We start from the raw sequence: 26622 nt of genomic DNA, 5'->3' as shown, positions 1-26622 counted from the left end.
TTATAGCTGAGTAATTATAGCAAAGCCAGACTGAATGCTCAGTTGGGGATTTTATCAGGTCTGATAAGAAACAAGCTGTGCAGTGCAGAATGAAACAAAGCATGGTAGGTGTTTTCTCTAATGTTCCCACTGATCTATATGGTAACATACATGAGGGGGCTTCGTCTCTGGTTCACTTTAAGTGTTAAAAAATTATTTTGTAGATAAGGTGAAAAATTATCTGCCGGTAGACAATACAGGAGAAAAGTTAATTGAATAGAGACCAATATGCCTTAAAAAACCAAGAGCTTGAGTTTGGGAATTATAATGTAAACTGAACTGAATCTTTTTACAAAAGGAGACAAAATATACAAAAGAAATTCAGAATTTTTAAATGACTTTATTTACAATAACAGAATAATTAAACATTGAACAAGCCAATATTATAACAGCACAAAGCAGTGTTTTTCAGCCCCATGCCCCGCTTCACTGAAGGGAGAACCTGTAGAAGTCTGAAAAATGATACAGGTTCTCTCTGCAGGAAAGAGGGGTCACCAAACTAAATTACGTTTTTAGCGACACGCCACAGGCATCTGAATTCAGATGAGTTCATAGGGCACCTTACATTCTCGTCTCTTTTTGTTTAATGCATCGTTACATTTTGTTTGTTTTGTTTTTTTAAAATTTTATTTTCTAAAGAAGTGACCGTAAAATATATTTGTATTTTTTCTCCAGAGCAAACCTTAAAAAAGATCCGTTAATCGCCAAACAGCTCACTGGAAAGTATTCAATTGTATTTCCATCTTACAGTACATTCTTTCCTTAACTCCTACAAAGTCTAAGTAGAGAAAATAGAAGCAAAAACTCAAAATTTTTTTGCTATGCAGTTTTCCTTATGAAATTAAAAGCAAGATCAGTTAGCTTTTTTTTACAATAAATTATTTCATCCATTAGATTAAGCCAGCATTTATTTCAAAACAAAATAAAAAACATTTTTAAGGGAACAAATCTTTAGCAGAAAACAGCTTAACTTTTTTTTGTCTTTTTTTTTTTCTTTGAAGGAAGGGGAAATATGAAAAATCCCGGTGTTTACAATTTTTTTTTTCGTTTTTCTTAAGAAAGAATCGCAATATAAAACTTATCGTCATACCTTTTTACATTACGAAAAAGCAGCTGGCTAAGGAATCTTGATCCAAAATGTAAGAATAAATTGTATCTAGCAATTTACCGAAATGCTAAAAGATATGGGCCTCGTGTGTTTTATTTTTACAATTTTTTTAATTTTTTAATTATTTTTTTTTAGCAGTAGGAATTAGAAACAAGGCCCTTTCTGAAGGTTAAAAAAAAAGTGTTGACATGCTGGTTATTTTACAAGGTTTAGAAGTCAGGTTCTGGATAAAGTAAAAGGCGCCCGCCATGTAAGAAGGGGAAACAATTAGAAAGTTGTATCTGTAGCTCTATATACAGCAAATCTGCAGCAGCAAATATAACAAAGTCACTTACTTTCAAATGAAGCCAGAGGCACTGCCTTTTAAGGGATTTAGAGTTCATACCGAGATTTATTTATTTTTTTTTACAAAAAAAAAAAATCTGCAAAATGTGTTAAAAGCCTTTTCTTGTAAGGTGCAGTAAAAAGTGGTTTTAAATTATAATCTTTTAGTAAAAATAATGAGGATTTTTTTTTAAGATAGAAAAAGTTAATCCATTTTTTTTGTATTTACACATAACAAAAACATCCACCTCCAATTTCTAAAATGATAACAAATCGAGCACTTATTTAAAAATGATTTTACATTATATTTCTGGAACATCAAAGAAGAACTTTATGAAGAATCTATCTCTGTACTTGATTGATTAAAAAAACAACATTTGGGATTAATACCTTTTACAATGTTTTTGTTCTTTAAAGTGAACCAGAGACGAAGCACCCTTGTGTATTTTACCATAGAAATCAGTGGGAACATTAGAGAAAACATTTACCATGCTCTCTGTTCCATCCTCACTGCTAAAAGTGTCTGTTATCTAGCTGAGATAAGAATCCCGGACTGAGCATTGAGTCTGGCTTTGCTATAATGATTCAGCTATAATGATTCCTGAGCAAAGCCAGCAGGGGGCAGGCTTGGACTTGAAGACAGCAAAGAACACAGTCTCAGCTATAATTATTCTGTAGCAAAGCCAGACCGACTGCTTAGTCGGGATTCTTATCTTAGAGGTGATAACAGGCAAATTAAACAGAGAACAATGTAACAAAGAGCAGATTAGGTGTTTACTGTCATGTTCCCACTGATTTATAAGGTAAAATACATGAGGTTGCTTCATCTCTGGTTCTCTTTAACCATTTAACGACCGCTCCACGCCAAGTGGCGTGCAGTCCTAGGGGTGTGTTTAGTAGGAGATCGCATGCACGATGCGCGCATCTCCACTTGAATGACGGAGCTCCGCTCCGCTATCACACTCCCACCGGCTAGGATCGCAGCTAGGAGACTGTCAGATGGCAAAACCGCCATCTATTAACAGTGTACAGCACTGTGATCTACAGCAGTGCTAATGGGGACAGCCGTGTGACACGGCTGTCTCCCTGGGCGACAGGGAAGCGATCCGCTGTCATAGGCTGAAGCCTATGACAGCCGATCGCACTGATTGGCTGGCGGGGGGAGGGAGGGAGAACAGTAAAAATAAAAGCACACGTTTATTACCAAATAAAATAAATAAATATTTATATAAAAATAAACATCTGGGGAGCGATCAGACCCCACCAACAGAAAAGGGGGGGGGGGGGGGGTTTAAGCCCGTGGTCCTTAAAGAGAACCAGAGATGAAGCACCCTCATGTATGTTACCTTATAAATCAGTGGGAACATGACAGTAAACACCTAATCTGCTCTTTGTTACATTGTTCTCTGTTTAATTTGCCTGTTATCACCTCTAAGATAAGAATCCCGACTAAGCAGTCGGTCTGGCTTTGCTACAGAATAATTATAGCTGAGACTGTGTTCTTTTGTGTCTTTTCAAGTCCAAGCCTGCCCCCTGCTGGCTTTGCTCAGAAATCATTATAGCTGAGTCATTATAGCAAAGCCAGACTCAATGCACAGTCTGGGATTCTTATCTCAGCTAGATAACAGACACTTTTAGCAGTGAGGATGAAACAGAGGGCAGGGTAGGTGTTTTCTCTAATGTTCCCACTGATTTCTATGGTAAAATACATGAGGGTGCTTCGTCTCTGGTTCACTTTAAGTAGCTAAAAGTTGTTAGCAGTCAAAGAGTTTAATATTCCTTAACAAGAAGAAGTGAAAAATATCCTGTAAATCTCCACAAAAAGGGAGCTCATGATGTAGAACCTCTAGCATTTTTTTGCTGTAGTCACTCACTCCCTTTCTAGGCTTGAGCCCAACTTAAGCTGCGTACGGCCATACGTTTTCTCCTCTGCCAAAAATGATTGTTCCTGATCATTTTGGCAGAAATGGGATTACAGGTGACCTCAGCACTGCTGACTTACCCTCCCTTGATTTGCTAGGATGAGGCTGCCCCTTCCACTCTGCAAAAGAAGTGCACATTGCTCAGCTGGGAGCCGGTACAGCCCTAACTTTAAAAGATGCTGCAAAAATTGTTTGGGGATGATAAATTGAATGTGTGTTACTGTTAGATGGAGTAAGGGTCATTCTCCTGAGTGACTTTACTGTATCTGTAAAGAATAAGTACATGTCATTTGGTTTTGTTTACCGCAATTACATTTGGAGGTTGGATTTTTTGTAAAAAATAAATAAATTCAGTTTTAAAAAGTGATCTCTTCTTGGAACCATTCTTGGCCACTAAACAAGGCCAGGTAACCGTGGAAAAAGAATGATGCCAATCTAGGATTCACTGGCAACAACAACAAAAATAACCCCTAAAATTATCCACATTTGCCTACTTTGGTTTTATGTAATTATAAAGCAAGACTACGCCTGCTTTCTGTAGTACCAGAACCACACAGTCCTTTGCCTTTGTGGTACTAAATCATCAGCACTATGCTGTATGTATTTAAAAATGGGAAAAAAAGGCAGTGCCTATGACAACCAAAAACACAAAGTAAAAACAATGCTTACAAAAAATTACAATACAAGTCCTTTGTACTTCCCCGACATCTATCTAATTTAAAAAAAAATACTGGTGTAGAGATTTCCTTCCATGTACAAAAAAAAGAAAGAAAAAAAGAAAGAAAGAAAACAAAGGCCCTGTTCTTAAGAAAGAAAAAGAAATATACAGATTCCTTCTGCATGGTACCACTGAAGGGTACAGGCAGTAGGAATATCCTGAGTATAGGTTACATTGTTATGGACTTATTAATGGCGAGTTTGGAGGGTATAAAACGTTCTAGCAGCAGGTTAAAGCGATTTCTTGTCTTACACTAGACAAATTGACAGCCGCTTGCAGGAATTAAACACAAACCACTCTGTCCTGTTCTAAGCAGAATGCATCTGGGCAGGGCTGGATTTAAAAGGGGGTGTGGCTATGGCCAAAAAGTCTCTAGTATCGTAATGATGAGCACCAAACATCTGGGGATCATTTATTTTAACATCGATAACGGTTATGCCTACAGACAACCACTGCTTCTATGGGCCCTGACACAAAGGAGAGCGTTTTGTAGGTCATTTTTGTTTTTTAAAATTTGCATCCATTAAATAAAATCACAGCAAAATAACCCAGTGTTCTCCCCAGAAATTTTTTCCAGCCGAGTGGCATGAAAAAGTAGCCGGGTGGGGCGAGATGAGAGAATGCAGGGCCGGTGCTTCTGTAAGCAATTATGCTTACAGAATGGGAGGTGGTGAGCGGATGACAGCTGGGCGCTCACCAAAACTAGCCAGGTGGAGCACCCGGCTAAAAGAACCTGGGGAGAACACTGTAACCGCAATCTAGTTTTTTTCTAAAAATTGTGATCGTGGCAATTTTGCTGTGATTTTACCGCAATTTTAATGTTAGTCAATGGAGGCTTTTTTTAAAAAAAACAAACAAAAACGGCCCGCAAAAATGCTCTCCGGTGTGCCTGGGCCCTTACAGAGAATATACAGTGATTTTATTTTTCAGTTTTGGTTTATTAAATATAGCACAAAAAATGATTTCCTAAAGTGGGAAAATATGAAATATTACAAATTAAAATGTGGGCCTTCTTTAGCAGGAAATTTTGATACCATTTATTGGCTAACTTAAATCAAAAAGCATAATCTATTTGTGTAGAGAAGGAAAAAGGCTTATTAGTCGAAAGTTTACTTTTTTCTTTTAAGTTAGTAAATAAATGGTATCATCCTGATTGAAAACCCCCTGCTGTAACTGATGGCTAACATGGTACAATGCTTCGCTGTATTTATTTAGCATCACGTGAAAATATCCCTCATCTGTCAATACAGCATGTGTAATAATAAATGTAAAATGTTTATTTGTAATATTTCTTATTTTCGTAGATATATATATATATATATATATATATATATATATATATATATATATTTATTTGTTTTAGTGCTAAACACAATACATAAAACAAATATGCAAATATGTTATGCATTCCCATAGGAGTAACAGGGTTTTTTTTTTTTATATATATATATTCTTCGTGTACACAGAGAGCCCAACAATCCAGGCCAGACATTACTAGTAGTTTTCACTCTGATTTGGAGCGGAGTACTGCCACTTCCTGTCATCCCTAAACTAACAAGTGAAGTGCTCTCCCAGGTTTATAGATGGTATTGGTGCTCCCAGTGAGAAAAGAGTTTAAAGGAATACTGTAGGGGGGTCGGGGGGAAATGAGTTGAACTTACCCGTGGCTTGTAATGGTCCCCCGCAGACATCCTGTGCCTGCGCAGCCACTCACCGATGCTCCGGCCCCGCCTCTGGCTCACTTCTGGAATTTCCGACTTTAAAGTTAGAAAACCCCTGCGCCTGCATTGCCGTGTCCTCGTTCCCGCTGATGTCACCAGGAGTGTATAGCACAAGCCCAGTATGGTCTGTGCCTGCACAGTACGCTCCTGGTGACATCAGGGGAAGAGGACACGGCAACGCAGGCGCAGGGGTTTTCTGACTTTAAAGTCAGAAATTACAGAAGTGAACCGGAGGCGGGGCCGGAGCATCAGTGAGCGGCTGCGCGGGCACAGGATGCCTGCGGGGGACCATTAGAAGCCCCGGGTAAGTTCAACTCATTTTCCCCCGACCCCCCTACAGTATCCCTTTAAAGTGAACCTACAGACTGAAAATTGACTCAGCAGCACTGGAAAGGCCTGGTGTTTATTTAACAGTTTCACAGCATCAGAACTTTTTTTCTCTTATACAAGCCTCATTTTTAGCTGCACAGAAAAAAACTGCCCGGGCATTTTTCCCCTAATGCTGTGCAAAGCATGATGGGATTTCTTGTTCTCCTTCTGCTGTTTTGGTGCATTTTTTTTTCTTTGTACATTTTGAATTTGACATTTGAAGCCTAGCGTGTGCAGCAAGGAGAGGTGCTCAGGACACAGGACAGTTGGAACTGTGTCTCCTGCTCCTTGTCACCTCCTTTCAACCAAAAAGATGGCTGGCCCCATGACAAAGATGGCAGCCCCCATGAATCACAAACATTTGCCTGTTCTTTTAAAATGGGGTGGGTAAGAGATTATATTACCTATCTATTCTAATTAACATAACTAATGTAACTTAATGACAGTATGTTTGTTTAGGCTGAAGTTCCCCTTTAAAGGAATTCTACTGAGCACACAATGGCCCATATGCAATTAACTTTTACTCCTGACTGCTCTCCTTGGAGATAATTTTTCATCTTTTCTTTAAAATAACTTTTCAGGGCTTTACAATTGAAAAAAGTGTCAAACACAAGGTGAAAAAGTACTCTCAAAATTAGTTGAAGTATTTCCTTGCTTGCTGATGGTTTAAAAAGCATTATATTGACAAGGTGTGAAAATAAGGGGAAAACTCAGGAGAAAAAGTGAATTATAAATAAAGCATCTGGGCCCTTATACAATTCACTTTTTATCCTAAGTTTTCTCCTGGGTGATATTCACACACCTTATAAATAAAATGCCTTTTTAGCCACTAGCAACCAAGAAAATACTCAGATTAATTTAGACAGTACTTTTTTTTTACACATTGTAGAGTGGTATTTTCCCTTAAGAGTACTGAACAGTTATTTTAAAAAGAAGATAAAAAAAATTATCTCCTAGGTGAAAACTCAGGAGAACAGGGTAATTTAATAAGGCCCCTAACAAAGGGTTTTGCCATTACTTTGAGGTGCCCAGATTTAAAGCCAAACTCCATTCAATTTTCTTTTTATTTTTGACGTGTTTTTGAGGTTTCATTGCTGCATCCCTGTCTGAATAATTCCTTTATAGTTCCGGTCCAGAAAAGAAGAGTGGTAAATCTCCAGTAATGATCTATAATTATTAAAAGAAAAATGTAAATTAGGGATGAATTGAACCCGTCAAATTTGTTTTTTGGGTTATTGTAGTTCCTTGCTTCTTGTCCCAGTAATGACCAAGATGCAATTTGAACAAAGTTGTATCCAGCAAAAGCAAAAAAATAAAAAAAAGTAGAGTTAGGCTGCTGTGTCCACAAAATAATATGTGAAGCAGTTTGAATTTATTTGATGGTTGTGAGATTACTTAGAATTTTGATTCTGATAACTTAAAGGGATACTGTAGGGGGGTCAGGGGAAAATGAGTTGAACTTACCCGGGGCTTCTAACGGTCCCCCGCAGACATCCTGTGTTGGCGCAGCCACTCACCGATGCTCCGGCCCCGCCTCCGGTTCACTTCTGGAATTTCTGACTTTAAAGTCTGAAAACCACTGCGCCTGCATTGCCGTGTCCTTGATCCCGCTGATGTCATCAAGAGCGCACAACGCAGGCCCAGTATGGTCTGTGTCTGCGCAGTACACTCCTGGTGACATCAGCGGGAGCGAGGACACGGGCGTGCAGGCGCAGTGGTTTTCTGACTTTAAAGTCAGAAATTCCAGAAGTGAACTGGAGGCGGGGCTGGAGCATTGGTGAGTGGCTGCGCCAACACAGGATGTCTGCGGGGGACCATTAGAGGCCCCGGGTAAGTTCAGCTCATTTTCCCCCGACCCCCCTACAGTATCCCTTTAAAACAGTGCTGTCCAATTTCACGGGCATGGAGGGCCATTTTTTTTTCAGACCCCATGGTGGAAGGCCGAAGGTTCTTGCTAGTGACGGGTGCCCCCCCCCCCCCAGTAAGATAGTGACAGGTGCCCCCCCCCCCAGCTAGATAGTGACAGGTGTCCCCCCAGCTAGATAGTGACAGGTGCCCCCCCAGCTAGATAGTGACAGGTGCCCCCCCAGCTAGATAGTGACAGGTGCCCCCCCAGCTAGATAGTGACAGGTGCCCTAACCAGTTAAATAGCGAGGTGTCCAGTGCCTCGCCCGTTACCTCTCTCTCCTGTGTCCCCGCTGCCACTGCCCCACAGCTCAGACCTCACAGATCGCGGCGACTGAAGCAAGCAGAGTGCGCATGGCACCCGCGCGGCTGAACGTCACATGCGGAAGTGACTAATGATGTCACTTCCGCATGTGACGTACTCGTGTAAGCGGGTACCATGCGCACTTTGTTTACCTCAGTCGCCGCGATCTGTGAGGTCTGAGCTGTGGGGCAGCGGCAGCGGGGACACAGATAAGGCCACTATAAGAGGGAGTAGGCATGGCGCCCATAGCGCAAGCCATGCCTGCATCACAGGGATGCGAGTGGGACGCAGCCCGCGGGCCGCCAGTTGGACAGCGCTGACTTAAAAAACTTTTGATGATAGTTGTAATAGACCCATTACTTTGATCAGAAAAAGTCAGGCTGAAAACAATATTTTTTTGGACTTGGAACTTAAGGTGAAGGTGAGTATGATGAGAATGGCAGTGGTTGTATTTTGTAAAGGTTACAGTATGGTGCAAAGCCTCTCTTCTCTTTCACAGACAGCCTGTGTGCTAGTGTTTCCAACCCATGCTTCTGGGAATCTAAAAAAGATAGAGGGAGCTCCTCTCTAAGAAAGTAAATATTTCATATCTCTTTCAACGATCTGGGAAAAGTGTTTACACCTTTCTTCCTTTTCTTTGGCAGTGTTGTGTACCCTTCAGCTTCAGAGTGCAGCTCCTCAGATAAGCCAACCCTCACTGATCCCCACAGCACTTCACAGGTCAGGTAAGGTCAGGATACTTACATTGCAGAAGAGCAACGTAAATATAGCGGTCTGCCAGACATTTTCTGCGCTACACTGAATTTTGTCTATGTGGAAAAGTGAACTGTAGTGATCAACACCAGTTTCACTATGTTTGGTGCTCTTCAGAGTCATGTTTAGGCCTCTACATGCTACACCATGGACTTTAATCCAGCCCTACCCATTGATGGATATTTGACTGTATGTACACCAAGTTATTAATACAAATGTGAGCTTAACCCTTCTTTTTAAAAATAGACTTTTCTCGTAAGAGTGGTCAGATGAGATCTGATCAGGGCTTTGTTGGTTTTGGAGTCAACCTGGCTTTCATTTTTTACAAAAAGTATTTCATTATCCAAGTTGGTGTGGACCAAAAATGCCTAAAGTGGAAGCTTCCGCTTTTAACCTGGAGGAGTAGACTTCCACGAAGGAAAATACTTCATTTTTTCTTTGCTTGGCAAAAAGAAAGCGAATTGATCTTTGTACCTTAAGAGTACCCATGTCTTCATGGAAAAAGTGGAAGAATACCAAAGAAAAAGATAAAATACAACAGCATGATTTGCATTGCAGTGATCCATCCATTCTCTGGAGCCCGATCGTATCCGCTCTAGTGCACAGGCGCAAAAAGGACCATTTCCGCCTTACCCGAATGAGAAGCCACTAGTACGCCTGTGCAGGATTGTGGAGAGGTCATTATTTACATCGCCGCACTTCGGGGACCCGGGCAGGCTAACGGAGGGCAGAGGAGGACAGGGGAATCCTCGTTAGGATCCAGAGGCTTCCCCTTCCCAAGGTAAGTATCCCCCAGATGGATTTTTTTTTATTACAGGTTTTCTTTAAAAGTGACTTGAGCACCCGCATTAAAAACAAACAAACAACGAAAAACGATCTTCCCCACAAGGGATGTTTGTAATGATGTAATCACATCCAAGGTCTACTTCTTCCAGCATGCATTGCAACGTGTGCACTTGGCACCACCAGGAACCACCAGGAAAGCTGGCAGATGCTTCTGGTTGAGTGGAGAAGATGGCGCATCTTGGGGGCCAGAGGGGCAACACCCCGTGAGTAAGTAATGTTGCCCCCCCCAATGGCACAAGTTATGAACTTGCCTTATGGGGAGATCGGTGCCCAGGTCACTTTAAGTAGAATAACAGACAATTGTATTCACTTTTTTTTTTAAATTTTCAGATAGAGGAATAGTTCCTCTGGCACATTTTTATTGGTGTCAGTTTCTTAACTGGGAAGATTGTCCTTTGCTTCCTCTCCCAAAATTACGAAGGGCACACCTGTTTGGAGACCTTCCTGTTCCCACTGTAGGGAGTTTGGTCTAATATGGAGTAGCCCCTAATGGCTGGTGATAGTCACCCCTTCTCTGTGAAGGCATATACAAGAAATATACCCAGAGACTGAGGATAGAAAGTCCACCTTGCACTTGATGCACATTTTATGCAAATGCAGAAGCTGCTGGATTTTATTAATCCATTTCCAGTCTGCATAATTGTTAATACAATTTGCATCAACTTGCATTTATTAGCATCTCACAGACCATCCCTAGCCATAAGTCTAAAGGCTAGTACACACTAGCAATTTTGATTGACCAATGATTGCTCAATTTTACCACCTCCATGTAGTATGACCATTTACCTATATAATCTGCATAGAATTGAAAATCTGTTTGGCCCTCATACTACATGGAGGTGGTAAAATTGAGCAATCATTGGTCAATCAAAATTGCTAGTGTGTACTAGCCTTAAAGGTGGCCACATACCAAACAATTGATTATATCATTTTTTTTCAATTTGAGAATTGCAATATTTCTTTGTAGATTGATTGTAACAGTTTTTCTATTTGACCAATGTTTTACTATCCTATGTTCAATTTTTTCACAATTCAAAAAAAATAATTGAAAACATTGTTTGGGTCTATAAATCAAGAAACTGAAATCTATCCTACAACATTCCATTTTTTGTGAAAATGAGAAATAGCCACCACTCCTGATTGACTTAGATCAGAAGAAAATGGAAATCCAATCAGATTTCTTGGTCGAATTCCTAAAAAAATAAAAATATAAAATAAAAAAAAACAACCTATCGGTTTTACCATAAAGAGGAAAATTCAATCTTTTAATTGTACAATCTGTGGCCACCTTTAACAGGACATGAATGAAATGAAAATCCCCTCAACAGATACACAGACAGCAATAAGTACCTCACAGAGGAAACCTTCTAAGAAAAAATTTGGGGGGCTGATGTCTTAGATCTGGGACCCACTGGTAGCGCTTTTGCAGTGTTTGCACCAATTGCCGGTGATCGGTAAAGCACTGTAAAAGTGAAACCCTAAGGGAGTGGTTCCACTCGGAGTGTTGCGACCGTGAAGCCATCGCAAAGCGATGCTTGCAGCATTTTGGGAAATATCTGGGAGACAAATTGAGATTGCTCCACGAGTCACATTTGAAATTGTGGGACTTCTGCGATTCCAGACTTGTGGGCATTTTACGATCCCTCGCAAAGCGCCATCAGTGGGTCCCTAGCCTCAGTTATGGATTTCACTGAGCTTCATTTCTGACAGATCGTTGGCTGTGAATTATTTAACATTAGTGACATTTCTGAAATAAAAATTGATGAAGCCTCGTTCTTCTGAAGTTTCAAGTCCACACTTCTGTTCGCTCCAAAACCAGCAAAGCCCTATAAGTGCTCATTATTATTATAGCATGATATCATTTTTTGCCCCTCCTGTCAGCTGAACGCTGAAGACAAAATCAAAAAAGATGAATATGAGGAAAATATGGTGTAAAACATAGCTTACGAAAGATGGTGATTCCCCATACAAGATGCCGCGTGACGATTTCACTGTCATACTCTTACATAGGCTTCGGCCTACCTCTGACTCAAAAACAATCACTCGAGAGGCTGCTAAGGTTGGTGTCAGATGACTCTGCAGAGGTAATATGGTGACACTATAATAAACACATTACTTCTCCGGCTCAGTGTCTGAGCGGATACCACAAGAGGTGAAGGGGGTTTACAGCACTTTATTTTCGAGGCTGTCCTCTGGTCAATCTCATTGATCTCCTGAATACAATGGATGGCAAGAACACAAAAATTCTCTTTCATAAACCTCTGTCGTTCAACTTTATGGAGAAAAGGTTTTTTATTTTTTTTGTTTTCTATTTTTTTTTACTCTTCAAGAAATTTGTCATCAAACTTCAGGAAAAAAATTAGCGGGCTACCACATTTGCTGCTCCAGCAGCAAAAAGGGTTAAAAAACGGGCCCTAAAAGGTGCGCAAAGCCGGCCTCCCACTTAGAAAAAACATGATTGTACATACAAGCCAGAGATAGCTCTACAAATGCACTTCAGCTGCAACATAGATGCGCTTTACCTCGGTATAATATATATATATACTTCTCTTTCTCTCGCTTTCTCTCCCTCTCGTTCCTTCTCCCCAAATCCCCGCCACCCGTAAGTTACCCAGAACCCTCCTCACTCTCCTCCGCTTCGGGTTCCACATCAGTGACAGAACCAGCTGAAACTGACATTCTGCGACATTCTCTTCAGGCGGGCAAAAAAAACCACGCCTTCCTTTCAGTGTCATCACAGCGACTGCGTACAAAAATAAGTATCATCTGTCATTTGGCTCGAAAGGGGACCATTGGTCCGATTGTCCAGCCCTGACGCTCTCTCTCCAAACGTCCAATGCTGATCAAGCGCTATCCAAAGAGAGCGGTCTGGCTAAAAGGGGGATTGAAAAAAAAAACTGCGGCAAAACATTGTTTTTTTTACCCCTCCTTCTCCTCCTCCTTTTTCTTGTTTACACTTAGCAAGGCATCTTCGCCAGGCAGTTTTCCGACCCTAAAAAAAAAGGATGGCTGCAGTTTGAGACATCAAAGATCTCTGCAAAAAATATAGAACATATATATCTTGCATATATATATATTTCTATAGCTTGTCTGTCTTAAGGGTTGCATCTAACGTCTCTTAAAAAGGTCTGGCTTGGACAAGCTGTCATTCAGTGAGCAGTTGTTGTAAGAGGCTCTTCTGCTGAGCCTGTGGGGTGGTGGAACCAGATGTGGTCTTGGGTGTGGTCATAGATCCTCCTTGGTTCAGGTAAGGGTCTCCGCCCACGAGGTTCACTGTGCACTGGACATCCGCAAACACTTGCACTTGTTGTACCTAGAAGGTAAATGGATACAGGGTGTTTGGTACAGTTGTACTGCAAAATGACAAGTCTCTGATGTTACTGGAGGTGTTTCTTTGAAGGACATCTAACGATTAAAGCATCTTTTTAAATGCTGTATGTTAGGTCACACATTACCACAAGTACTAGGAGCAGTTTCTTTCCTAACACAGCTCTGCCTCTCTGTTTCAAAATTATCCCGACACTTCCAGATAAAAAAAATGTGTTGAGTCTGCAGGACAGATCATATTCCTGCACTGGGGGTGGGGGGGGTTTGCTATCAACTCCTCAGTGTATAGTCTAGTAATCACCCAGCTGAAAGAGTCTTATATTCAGGTGGTGGTAAGGAGTTACTGAAAGTTAGCAGAAATGTGTGTTATTGTCTTCACTTATCTGACTGTTCGGAAAGGCATTAAAGCAGTATACAGTATCTTTATCAAGGCCCCCCTCTCCCAGCATGGAGCAGCCAGAGTTTGTTACAAGCTGTAGACTGGAGCCAGAAGTGTAACATCACAAGCAGTCAGTCAGAAGTGGTGTATACATATCTCCCTGACTGCTACCATAGTAAATATTACAGCAATATTCCAGCACATCCAGCTACCTGTTTGCCAATCGCTGGTTAACACAGTTAAGTATTTGTGAGCTGTGTTAGGAGTGAAGGATGATTTTTAACTGGGGTAATAAATACAGTGCTCCTGGCACTAGTGGTAATGTGATTCTTAATACAGAGGGTTTAAAAAAAAACAAAAAACTGTTTATCGATAGTTGTCCCCAAGGCGAAAATAAACTAATGAAATAAACGATTGTATTTATCTTCCTTCTCCTAAAAAGGCTTTTTAAGATATTCCACAGTTTTATTTTATGTTTAAATCTACTTTTTAAGTTTTAACTGTTTTATTATAAAAATAATGACACATTTAATGACACATTCATTGAAGTCTGCCAGAGCTAAAATCTATGAAGTATTGACCCTTTTTATCTCTTCCCTGCTCTCAGAAGCCATTTTCTGCTAAGAAAGTGTTTTATAGTTGAAATTTCTTATCAGTGAGGGTCACACTGTAGTCACTTCCTGTCTGAGTCAGGACTGAGCCAGCCACTTACATATCTAATATTTAAAGATAATGTAACCCGGGATCTAAAAAAAAAAAAGTCAGATACTCACCTAATGAGAGGGCAGGCTCTGTCCTAATGAGCTATCCCTCTCCTCTCCCGGTGGCCCAGGTGCTGCGCTGGCTCCTCCATTCTCGTCCCACGCCGAGGGGACTTCGGAAGTCTTCGGGAGCCGAGTCCTCCCGAAGACAGGGGGCGCACACGCAAACGCATCATAGGAGGTCGCGCGCGCATGCGCAGTGTAGAGCGGCCCATCTTCGGGAGCACTCGGGCTCCCGAAGCATCTCCGAAGCCTCCCTTCGGCTGGGAGCCAGCGGTATTTGACCGAAACGGTCGAATACCGCTATGGGGAAGCCAATGGAACAGCGGGGCCCGGTAGAGGAGAGGGAGTGCTCTATGAGACCCAGAGCTTCCCTCTGCTTAGGTGAGTATCTGACTTTTTTTTCCTAAACCCGGTTCCCATTAGCTTTAACTCTTTCAGGCAGAAAAAAAGGAACACAGCATTTGTGTGCTAGGCAGTGTACATACCCATGTCTATCTCATCATGTCACCTCGGGTATCCTTTAAAGTGTTAGTGTGCTTAACTTTAAAATGAATTTCCAGTCACAGATAGAAAGCATTATTGTGGCCAGGTACACCGAAGGATAGATAAAAGTCCATCTATTACAGCATCTATGGACATACAGCAAAACAGCTCACGCGTATCGGAGTGAGTATGGCTCCTTAGTCATATGACACAAAGAGACCTAAACACTTTTTCGACATTAAAGTCGGAGCACTACAATAGGGGCCAGGCGGTGGAACTAGGGCAGGGGTGTCAAACTCAAATTCAAGGTGGAACTGCTAGGGGATGCAGAGAAAACTGGGAAGCCTCTAAGGTATCCCTAGCCTTCCCTCTACTTAGGTAAGTATGTAACTTTTTCTCCAACAGGAACTCTAACAGGAATCCAGTACAGCTTTCGGGGAAACGCTGTAGCATGGAAACAAAGTTCTGTTTTTAAACTTGCTTGACTGCTGTGCCGATATTGACATAGTTAGGTGTGTCGTGTGTGCTCTTACTCTTTAATACCATTACCTGTCCTGTATCCGGCTCTGTCTTCAGCAGGTCCGATGAAGAGAGCTGGTTGCAGTACAATCCGCTTGTTCTCAGAGATGGATCATTTACCTGGAGCAGTACAGAAGAAGCCAGTGAGGAATTGTAACCCCAAACACTATTCAAAATTTTCACTGCAGCATAAATGTTAATATATACAGTATATTACGGCCAGATCCCAAAGTTGCCCACTTGGGGATCTGGTGGGCCAATGTGAAAAATGGCCGGCTGATGCAATGTGCGAAGAAGCTTCTGGGTAACTTGCATTTTTGGACTTTGACCAGCCAGAACGTGAAAAATAGCAGAACCTGGTCAGCTAAGTCCAGAAGTTGCCCCTCCTGAAGCGCTAAGGGTAAGGCCAGCTGAGACACAGAGTGTTTCTGCCCTCTCTGCATATGACTTTGTTCTGTCCCTCTCCTCTCTCTGCTTCCCAAGAGAAAAAAAAATTGTGAGAGTCAGGTGAAGAGGGTGGAAGACATAATGGAGTGAAGGGCAGGCAAACTGGCACAGCAGCCAGCTGGTATAGCAGATAGTGTTACCTCTGTTACCTTCTGGTATTCACTCTGCACCTTCTCCGCTCCGTGCCTCAGCTGACCCCGCTCTTTCCGCTACAGGATAGGCAACTTCGGAACTTGGCCATCAGGGTTCTGCTATTTCACATTCTGGACTGCCAAGGTCCTTGGTGACTAGAACCAGTTGCGGGGTTTAAAGGAGTCTTAGGCCTGGAACCCACTAGGAATCACTGCAGCGCTTTTAAATTGCAAAGGCCTTGTGTACAGCAATTTCTAGGCTGATTGCGAACACGTTTTCCTGCATTTTGAAGCTCTGTAAACTCTATAGCTCTTCTGATTAGCGTGACTTTCTATTTTTTTTTTAAATAAACTTTATTATACTTACCAGGTGTACTGAAGTCCTCAGGTCCTTATGGAAGAGGTCATAGGTACTTCTCTAGGATCAATCAGAGAAGCGCCTGTGCTGTGCTATTATATTTATTGACTTTTCTTGTGTCTATTGTGTCAATCTAACGTGGAGGCTAGACCATGTGCAGCTCATGTGTCTGCTTCTAACAATAGCAATATGGCTGTTGTTGTGCTAGGAGGAGGTGTGGCTAAGGTTACAATAGGCTGGTTAGCTGTGGGAGGAGTTGGCTAGGATAAGCCAACTCAGAGGCAGGAGAGAGGGGCTTTTTCGGTTTTCACACCTTGAGGGTGAAAGACATGCTTCTTTGGAATTCCTGTGCAAGGAGGGAGCATGTGCAGCACAACAGCCTGTGACCTCTTCTGCTAGGGGGTGGAGCTATGGGCTGAAGCCGCACATCTGGACACTCGGTAAGTATAATTAACTTTATTTAAAAATCAAAACGCTCGGCCCCCAAATCACTTTTGCGGAGCTTCCATATACAGTGGTGTGAAAAACTATTTGCCCCCTTCCTGGTTTCTTATTTTTTTGCATGTTTGTCACACTTAAATGTTTCTGCTAATTAAAAACTGTTAACTATTAGTCAAAGATAACATAATTGAACACAATATGCAGTGTTAAATGATGGTTTTTATTATTAAGTGAGAAAAAAAACTCAAAACCTACATGGCCCTGTGTGAAAAAGAAATTGCCCCCTGAACCTAATAACTGGTTGGGCCACCCTTAGGCCCCGTTCACACTTGCGGTTGTCTGCCAAACGGACCGGATGACCTGACCGGATCCGGACCGGATCGAAACCGTACGGTTCTGATCCGGATCCGGTCCGGATCCGGTCAGGTTGCATCAGGTGTTCATCAGGATGCGATCCGGATCCGTTTGGCAAAACCTACGTAAAAAACAAAAAAAATGTTGGGGTCTGGGAGGTCAGCAGAAGGGGGACCTGTGGAATCAGGCCCTCTGCTGTTTAGCACTCACCTCCACCTCCGACATGCTGCCAACATCCTGCCAACATCTCCAGCTCGTACTGCTCCACTCCAAAATGCTTGCCCATGTGTCCCCATCCAATATCGCCGCAACAATCCGCATAGGAAGTGGGGTAGAACATCCGGATTTTCAGCCAGTGTGTTGTGCGCTATCCGGTTCCCATTGCTTTGCATTGGCCGGATGGTGCAGTCCGGCTCCGCCCCGGATACGGCTGCCGGAGGAGCCGGACCAAAAAATAGCGCATGTTGGAACGGACGCCGGAGTCCGGATCCGGTCCGGCTCCGGTCCGGACGAAACGGACGCATGTGAACGGCGGCATAGACTTTCATTGCTATGCCGTGCGTCCGTTTCGTCCGGTCCGCATGCGGTGCGGCTCCGGCACGGCGATTCCGGATAGCCACCGCTAATGTGAACCGGGCCTTAGCAGCAATAACTGCAATCAAGCATTTGCGATAACTTGCAACGAGTCTTTTACAGCGCTCTGGAGGAATTTTGGCCCATTCATCTTTGCAGAATTGTTGTAATTCAGCTTTATTGGAGGGTTTTCTTGCATTAACCGCCTTTTTAAGGTCATGCCACAACATCTCAATAGGATCCAGGTCAGGACTTTGACTAGGCCACTCCAAAGTCTTCTTTTTGTTTTTCTTCAGCCATTCAGAGGTGGATTTGCTGGTGTGTTTTGGTCATTGTCCTGCTGCAGCACCCAAGATCACTTCAGCTTGAGTTGACGAACAGATGGCCGGACATTCTCCTTCAGGATTTTTGGTAGACAGTAGAATTCATGGTTCCATTTATCACAGCAAGCCTTCCAGGTCCTGAAGCAGCAAAACAACCCCATACCATCACACTACCACCACCATATTTTACTGTTGGTATGATGTTCTTTTGCTAAAATGCTGTGTTACTTCTACGCCAGATGTAACGGGACACGCACCTTCCAAAAAGTTCAACTTTTGTCTCATCGGTCCACACGGTATTTTCCCAAAAGTCTTGGCAATCATTGAGATGTTTTTTAGCAAAATTGAGACGAGCCTTAATGTTCGTTTTTGCTTAAAAGTGGTTTGCGCCTTGGATATCTGCCATGCAGGCTGTTTTTGCCCAGTCTCTTTCTTATGGTGGAGTTGTGAACACTGACCTTAATTGAGGCAAGTGAGGCCTGCAGTTCTTTAGATGTTGTCCTGGGGTCTTTTGTGGCCTCTCCGATGAGTTTTCTCTGCGCTCTTGGGGTAATTTTGGTCGGCCGGCCACTCCTGGGAAGGTTCATCACTGTTCCATGTTTTTGCCATTTGTGGATAATGGCTCTCACTGTGATTCGCTGGAGTCCCAAAGCTTTAGAAATGGCTTTATAACCTTTACCAGACGGATAGATCTCAATTACAGTACTTTTGTTCTCATTTGTTCCTGAATTTCTTTGGATCTTGGCATGATGTCTAGCTTTTGAGGTGCTTTTGGTCTACTTCTCTGTGTCAGATAGCTCCTATTTAAGTGATTTCTTGATTGAAACAGGCGTGGCAGTAATCAGGCCTGGGGGTGACTACAGAAATTGAACTCAAGTGTGATAAACCACAGTGAAGTTATTTTTTAACAAGGGGGGCAATTACTTTTTCACACAGGGCCATGTAGATTTGGAGGTTTTTTTCTTACTAAATAATAAAAACCATTATTTAATACTGCATTTTGTGTTCATTTATGTTATCTTTGACTAATAGTTAACGGTTTTTGATGAGCAGAAACATTTAAGTGTGACAAACATACAAAAGAATAAGAAATCAGGAAGGGGGCAAATAGTTTTTCACACCACTGTATAGCATTGAGAGAAAAAGCGTCCAACATGCTACATGTCCTGTGATTGCGATTAACCCTAATCGCAACCACACTGGTGGGTTCTCCACCATTGAAATACATTGACAATCGCAGACGATCCAAAAACACTGCCAAAATTGCCCTAGTGGGTCCCGTCCCTTATAGATATATGTAAAACAGCATTTAATAACAACAAATAAAAGTAACATCATTTTAGTGCTTCTATACATATACAGACATCATATGTGACATCAAATAAAAAGTAAAACAAAACAAACACTCAAGATGAGGCTTCTATCTCATTGAGGTTGTTTTTTTGTAACGTGTTTAATAACTGCGGGTGGAATCTATACTTTTTAAAGTCCTCTGTATTTATAATACACATGTTATATACGAAATATGATATACTCCACATGTATAAATTGAACTTGGAGTTTAAAGGGAACCAGAATATGGAGGCTGACATATTTAATTTTAAAGGGGAACTGAAGTAAGAGGTATACAGAGGCTGCTATATTTATTTCCTTTTAATCAATACCAGTTGCCTGGCAGCCCTGCTGGTCTATTTCTCTGCAGTAGTATCTGAATAACACCAGAAACAAGCATGCAGCTAGTCTTGTCAGATCTGACTTTAAAGTCTGAAATACCTGATCTGCTGCATGCTTGTTCAGGGGCTATGGCTAATAGTATTAGAGGCAGAGGATCAGCAGGGCTGCCAGGCAACTAGTATTGATTAAAAGGAAATAAACATGGCAGCCTCCGTATACCTTTTACTTCAGTTCCCCTTTAAAAGGAAATAAACATGGCAGCCTCTATATACCTCTCTTCAGTTCCCCTACAATGCCAGTTACCTAGCCGTGGACTGTGAATCCTCTGCCTTTTATGCCTGGTACACACCATGCAATTTTCACATTGTTTGATAGTTTCCAGCATGTTTAATCTGCAACCGATTCAGAAAAGGTTCATTTTTGCGCAGTACTGATCTCAAAATCAACCCTTTCTTGGTCAGAAGCAGATCGGACATACTTGAAACAACAGGAAATATTCTGCATGCTTGTTTCAAGTGTGTGATTCACACACTACTGATGCCAGAATGACCAGCAGGGTAGCCAGAAAACTAGAATTCTTTAAAAGTAAATACAAATGGCAGCCTCCATATACCTCTCACATCAGGTTCCCTTTAACCATAACACATAACTGGCCTAGACCCTAGGCCTCTGCGCCCTCTAGTGCCTGGAAGATGACATACCTGTTCCGTGCACATATTACTCATGTTCTGCATGGGAAGGGAGCCCATCTGCACTTGTCCCGTCATCTGGTTGACATTCTGGACCCCGCTGTTGGCTCCTCCCATGGACACGGTGATGCTCATGTTGTTGTACATTCCCTGCTGGCCCGGTGCTGGCTGGCCCTGGCCCGTCTGACCAAAAACACTGTGAATAGAAGATGCTAAGTTACATCGCTAAAAAAAAGTCTGTGATGTGCCATTATACCTTTAAAGGACAACCGAGGTGACATGTGACATGATGAGCTAGGCTTGTGTATGTACAGTGCCAAGCACACAAATAACTGTGCTGCGTCTCTTTTTTTATTTCTCTGCCTGAAAGAGTTAAAGTGCGCCCAAGCCGAAGCTCGGATACAAAGTCAGATGCTTACCTGGCCTCATTCACACTAGGGGCTTATTCACAAAAGCGTGACAACTGCTATCACGTCCGTTATCAAGCGATCTGCCGCGTGTGAGGGTTTGCGCACATAAAGGATTACTCCGCGTGATAAACGACCATTTGCGCGCCATGACGCGAGTGAAACTGCTGTGATTGCAGTCATCACGCTTTTGTAAATCAAGCCCTATGTCCTCTTCTGTCCGCTTTTTATCCGCACATTAATGTTACAGATTGATACATGTTGCTGAAAAGCGGACAGAAGCGCACTCATGTGACCGAGGCAAGCCTCAGGATCCTATTGATGTGTGTTGCAGTGATGAGCGACGGATAAAAAACGGATGAAATCCAGATGGGTTTTATTCGGATTTCATCCTCCTAATTACTGCAGCTGAGTGGGTTAAACTTACCCAGCATGCATCTTCATTCCTCCATCCAACGGCGCCTCCCACGCTGCGTTCCAAGCGGCAGGCAAGAGACTACAAACACTTCCTCTTTCCGGGTTGAAGGAGGAAGTGTTTGTAGTCATGTGACGCGGCTTGGAACGCAGCGTGGGAGGCGCCGTGGGACGGAGGAAAGAAGATGCATGCTGGGTAAATTTAAAGCGAGATTGTCACCATAAAAAACTAATTTCAACAGCAACTGGTCTGAGTGTATTAAGTGATAAAGATACTAATCCTGCATTGATAACTTGCTAAACTTTTTCTGCTGTTATGGTTTGTAGTTATCACATACTTTAGGAGCACTGGCCCTAGTGCCAAAGAGTTGAATACTGGGAGTTCTTTTTATCTATAATATATTCATCCTCTTCCATTTATTTCCCTGCCTAGCTGCTTATCAGAAACACCCTCTGATTACTTGTGTTTACAAGCAAGGCTGAGGTGACTCAGTGATTGGATGTGTAACTAAAAAAGACAGTGCAGTTGTTAGTATACACCTCAGTGGGAGTGTCTGAAGACTCTGGGAGGAGGGCAGCTAATGAATACACAATGAGCAAGAGAAGGGGGGGCGGGGGGGACAAGAGTCAGGGAGGATATGAGGTCAGCATTATCTTAGCAAGATGGCCACTGCCTAGAATAGGATGTTCTGCTTTTCCTTTATAAAATTCACAGGAATCATTATGTGGATAGCACAATACATCTGCTATGTAAGTAGAAGTAGTATTTATCTACTTATACAGGATCTTCTCAAAAAATTAGCATATTGTGATAAAGTTCATTATTTTCTGTAATGTACTGATAAACATTAGACTTTCACATATTTTAGATTCATTACACTACAACTGAAGTAGTTCAAGCCTTTTATTGTTTTAATATTGATGATTTTGGCATACAGCTCATGAAAACCCAAAATTCCTATCTCAAAAAATTAGCATATTTCATCCGACCAATAAATGAAAAGTGTTTTTAAAACAAAAAAAGTCAACCTTCAAATAATTATGTTCAGTTATGCACTCAATACTTGGTCGGGAATCCTTTTGCAGAAATGACTGCTTCAATATGGCATGGCACAGAGGCAATCAGCCGTGGCACTGCTCAGGTGTTATGGAGGCCCAGGATGCTTCGATAGCGGCCTTAAGCTCATCCAGAGTGTTGGGTCTTGCGTCTCTCAACCTTCTCTTCACAATATCCCACAGATTCTCTATGGGGTTCAGGTCAGGAGAGTTGGCAGGGCAATTGAGCACAGTAATACCATGGTCAGTAAACCATTTACCAGTGGTTTTGGCACTGTGAGCAGGTGCCAGGTCGTGCTGAAAAGTGAAATCTTCATCTCCATAAAGCTTTTCAGCAGATGGAAGCGTGAACCCACTTTTGAAACAGAAACAGCGGCAGAGGCGCCTGACCTGGGCTACAGAGAAGCAGCACTGGACTGTTGCTCAGTGGTCCAAAGTACTTTATTCGGATGAAAGCAACTTTTGCATGTCATTCGGAAATCAAGGTGCCAGAGTCTGGAGGAAGACTGGGGAGAGGGAAATGCCAAAATGCCTGAAGTTCAGTGTCAAGTACCCACAGTCAGCGATGGTCTGGGGTGCCATGTCAGCTGCTGGTGTTGGTCCACTGTGTTTTATCAAGGGCAGGGTCAATGCAGCTAGCTATCAGGAGATTTTGGAGCACTTCATGCTTCCATCTGCTGAAAAGCTTTATGGAGATGAAGATTTCATTTTTCAGCACCATCTGGCACCTGCTCACAGTGCCAAAACCACTGGTAAATGGTTTACTAACCATGGTATTACTGTGCTCAATTGGCCTGCCAACTCTTCTGACCTGAACCCCACAGAGAATCTGTGGGATATTGTAAAGAGAAAGTTGAGAGACGCAAGACCCAACACTCTGGATGAGCTTAAGGCCGCTATCGAAGCATCCTGGGCCTCCATAACACCTGAGCAGTGCCACAGGCTGATTGCCTCCATGCCACGCCGCATTGAAGCAGTCATTTCTACAAAAGGATTCCCGACCAAGTATTGAGTGCATAACTGAACGTAATTATTTGAAGGTTGACTTTTTTTGTTTTAAAAATACTTTTCTTTTATTGGTCGGATGAAATATGCTAATTTTTTGAGATAGGAAATTTGGGTTTTCATGAGCTGTATGCCAAAATCATCAATAAGAAAAACAATAAAAGGCTTGTACTACTTCAGTTGTGTGTATCTGAATCTAAAATATAAGAAAGTCTAATGTTTATCAGTACATTACAGAAAATAATGAACTTTATCACAATATGCTAATTTTTTGAGAAGATCCTGTATATGGTAAAATACATGAGGGTGCTTTGTCTCTGGTTCACTTTAAGCAATACCAGTTGCTTGGCAGTCCTGCTAAGCCTCTGTCTCTAACATGTTTAGCCATAGACCTTGAGCAAGCATCCAGCAGATCAGGTGCTTTGACTGAAGTCTGACTGCATTTGCTGCATACTTGTTTCAGGTGTGTGATACAGACACTACTGATTCATGAAAGATCAGCCAGACGCAAGGCAACTGGTATTGTTTAAAAGAAAATCAATATGGCAGCCTCCATATCCCTCTCAGTTCACATGTCCTTTAAGTCTTGGATTATTTCCAGTTATTTTAATAGAGTAAGATATAATTTGTGCAACTGGAAAGATGTGTTTGTGAATAATGAGTGATATTACAAACTCCTAGATGTTCTGTGTTCTCATCAGTTTACTGTGTATAAAATGTGTGGTGCCTCCTCCCTCTCACCTGGAACTTCCCAGCGTGCTTTGCTGCCAGCTCTTCAGGTCAGGTGACTGGTATCCCGGCGTGGAGGGTGTCTGCTGGAGCATGGGGCTCTGGGATGGCGTGAGGCGAGGAGACATTAGGGGGCTGGTGGGGCTAAGCGATGGAGCGAACGTAGGATCCCCTTGCTGGTTGATTCCTGCAGGTGATACAGATTTGCCTTATCGCTATGACAATGGGATTAAAAGTACCATATTTTCAGACCATAAGATGCTCTGGACTATGAGACACACCTCGGTTTAGAGGACATACATTGTACCTGGTGTCTAGTGGTCCCCCCTTTTTTTCTCCCATACAGCATACCTGGTGTCCAGTGCCCCCCCCCCCTATACAGTGTACCTGGTCCCCTATACAGTACCTGGTATCTAGTGCACCCCCCCTATACAGTGTACCTGGTCCCCTATACAGTACCTGGTATCTAGTGGTCCCCTCCCTATACAGTGTACCTGGTCCCCTATACAGTACCTGGTATCTAGTGGTCCCCTCCCCTATACAGTGTACCTGGTCCCCTATACAGTACCTGGTATCTAGTGGTCCCCTCCCCTATACAGTGTACCTGGTCCCCTATACAGTACCTGGTATCTAGTGGTCCCCTCCCCTATACAGTGTACCTGGTCCCCTATACAGTACCTGGTATCTAGTGGTCCCCTCCCCTATATAGTGTACCTGGTCCCCTATACAGTACCTGGTATCTAGTGGTCCCCTCCCCTATACAGTGTACCTGGTCCCCTATACAGTACCTGGTATCTAGTGGTCCCCTCCCCTATACAGTGTACCTGGTCCCCTATACAGTACCTGGTATCTAGTGGTCCCCTCCCCTATACAGTGTACCTGGTCCCCTATACAGCGTACCTGGTGTCAAGTGCCCCCCTTCCCTATACAGTGTACCAGGTCCCCTATACAGCGTACCTGCTGTCTAGTGCCCCCCTCCCCTATACGGTGTACCTGGTCCCCTATACAGCATACCTGGTGTCTAGTGCCCCCTCCCCTATACAGTGTACCTGGTATCTGGTGGTCCCCTCCCCTATACAGTGTACCTGGTCCATTATACAGCGTACCTGGTGTCAAGTGCCACCCTTCCCTTATACAGTGTACCTGGTCCTCTATACAGCGTACCTGCTGTCTAGTGCCCCCCTCCCCTATACAGTGTACCTGGTCCCCTATACAGCGTACCTGCTGTCTAGTGCCCCCCTCCCCTATACAGTGTACCTGGTCCCCTATACAGTGTACCTGGTGTCTAGTGCCCCCCTCCCCTATACAGTGTACCTGGTCCCCTATACAGCATACCTGGTGTCTAGTGCCCCCCTCCCCTATACAGTGTACCTGGTCCCCTATACAGTGTACCTGGTGTCTAGTGGTCCCCTTGCCCTCCCCCATAGATTGTTTCCTGATAGTCTAGTGGCTGCCCTCCTTCCCCCATAAATCCTACTTGGTGTCTAGTGGTCCCCCCTCGCTCCCCCATACAGTTTACCTGGTGTCTAGCGGTCCCCCCTCCCTCATATAGCGTACCTGGTGTCTTGTGGGTCCCCCATGGTTTTTTTTATTGTAAAAAAAAGGGCAGTTTTTCTACCAATTTAGGCTAATAGAGGTTACAGGTATTCTTATTTTAACTACTTTGGTCTCCTGGACGTACTAGCTACGCCCAGGAAGCCATGTGCACGTCCGCGTGCACCCGCGGGCGATCGTGCGCGTGCTCGCACACTCCCGGCCGCGGTTCGCTAGCCTGGCAATCAGTGAATCGGGCTATGGTGCCCGAACACTGATTCTTCTCCCCCGCAGAAAAAGCGACAGCTTTTCTCAGAAGCTTCGCTTTTTCTGGCTGTTGCGTCCCCCATGCGTCTCTCTAAGCAGATGTTACGCTTAGAGTGACGTCATGTAAACAAACTCATGGCCGCCATCTTGTGGCCAAAAAGTAAAACTACAACTAAAAGTAAAAAAAATAAAACTCAACACACATTTACACTCTAAGACTACTGTTTACATCCCACCCTCCCAAAAAATACCCAAATAAAATGTTTAATATAAAAAAAACAAAAACAAATTACAATAAAAAAAAACATGTAAATATTTACCTAAGGGTCTAAACTTTTTAAATATCAATGTAAAGATGAAATATTTCTATTTTTTTTATTTTAAACTTGAAAATAGTGATAGATGCAAAACGGAAAAAATGCACCTTTATTTCCAAATAAAATATTGTCGCCATACATTGTGATAGGGACATAATTTTAACGGTGTAATAACCGGGACATATGGGCAAATACAATACGTGAGTTTTAATTATGGAGGCATGTATTATTTTAAAACTATAATGGCTGTAAACTTATTGTCGCCATACATTGTGATAGGGACATAATTTTAACGGTGTAATAACCGGGACATATGGGCAAATACAATACGTGAGTTTTAATTATGGAGGCATGTATTATTTTAAAACTATAATGGCTGTAAACTGAGAAATAATGATTTTTTCCGTTTTTCTTCTTATTCTT

At 42.7% G+C, this 26622-nt stretch overlaps 1 protein-coding gene and 1 long non-coding RNA gene across 7 annotated transcripts in view; both read right to left on the bottom strand.

The window, feature by feature from the left end:
* Positions 1 to 359: 359 nt before the first annotated feature.
* LOC137571228 (uncharacterized) lies at positions 360 to 5746 on the bottom strand. Its single transcript, XR_011031308.1, has 2 exons — positions 3207 to 5746; positions 360 to 2776 (listed from the first exon to the last, which is right to left on the bottom strand). It is a non-coding gene; the product is annotated as an uncharacterized lncRNA (long non-coding RNA).
* Positions 5747 to 8629: 2883 nt separating this feature from the next.
* The window catches only part of NCOA1 (nuclear receptor coactivator 1), a 712820-nt gene continuing 694827 nt past the window's right edge, over positions 8630 to 26622 (bottom strand). For all 6 annotated transcript variants that reach the window (XM_068280070.1, XM_068280071.1, XM_068280073.1 and 3 more), the window contains 4 exons: positions 24095 to 24269; positions 20484 to 20667; positions 15512 to 15601; positions 8630 to 13322 (listed from right to left, as the gene is read on the bottom strand). In XM_068280070.1, coding sequence (XP_068136171.1) covers positions 13155 to 13322; positions 15512 to 15601; positions 20484 to 20667; positions 24095 to 24269 — 617 coding nt within the window. In that variant the 3' untranslated portion in view covers positions 8630 to 13154. The remainder of the gene's footprint in view (positions 13323 to 15511; positions 15602 to 20483; positions 20668 to 24094; positions 24270 to 26622) is intronic.

The sequence above is a fragment of the Hyperolius riggenbachi genome, chromosome 4 (assembly GCF_040937935.1).
Source record: "Hyperolius riggenbachi isolate aHypRig1 chromosome 4, aHypRig1.pri, whole genome shotgun sequence".
NCBI classification, from domain to species: Eukaryota; Metazoa; Chordata; class Amphibia; order Anura; family Hyperoliidae; genus Hyperolius; species Hyperolius riggenbachi.
Note: the sequence above shows the minus strand (reverse complement) of the source record. Positions and strands in the feature narration are given on the sequence as shown.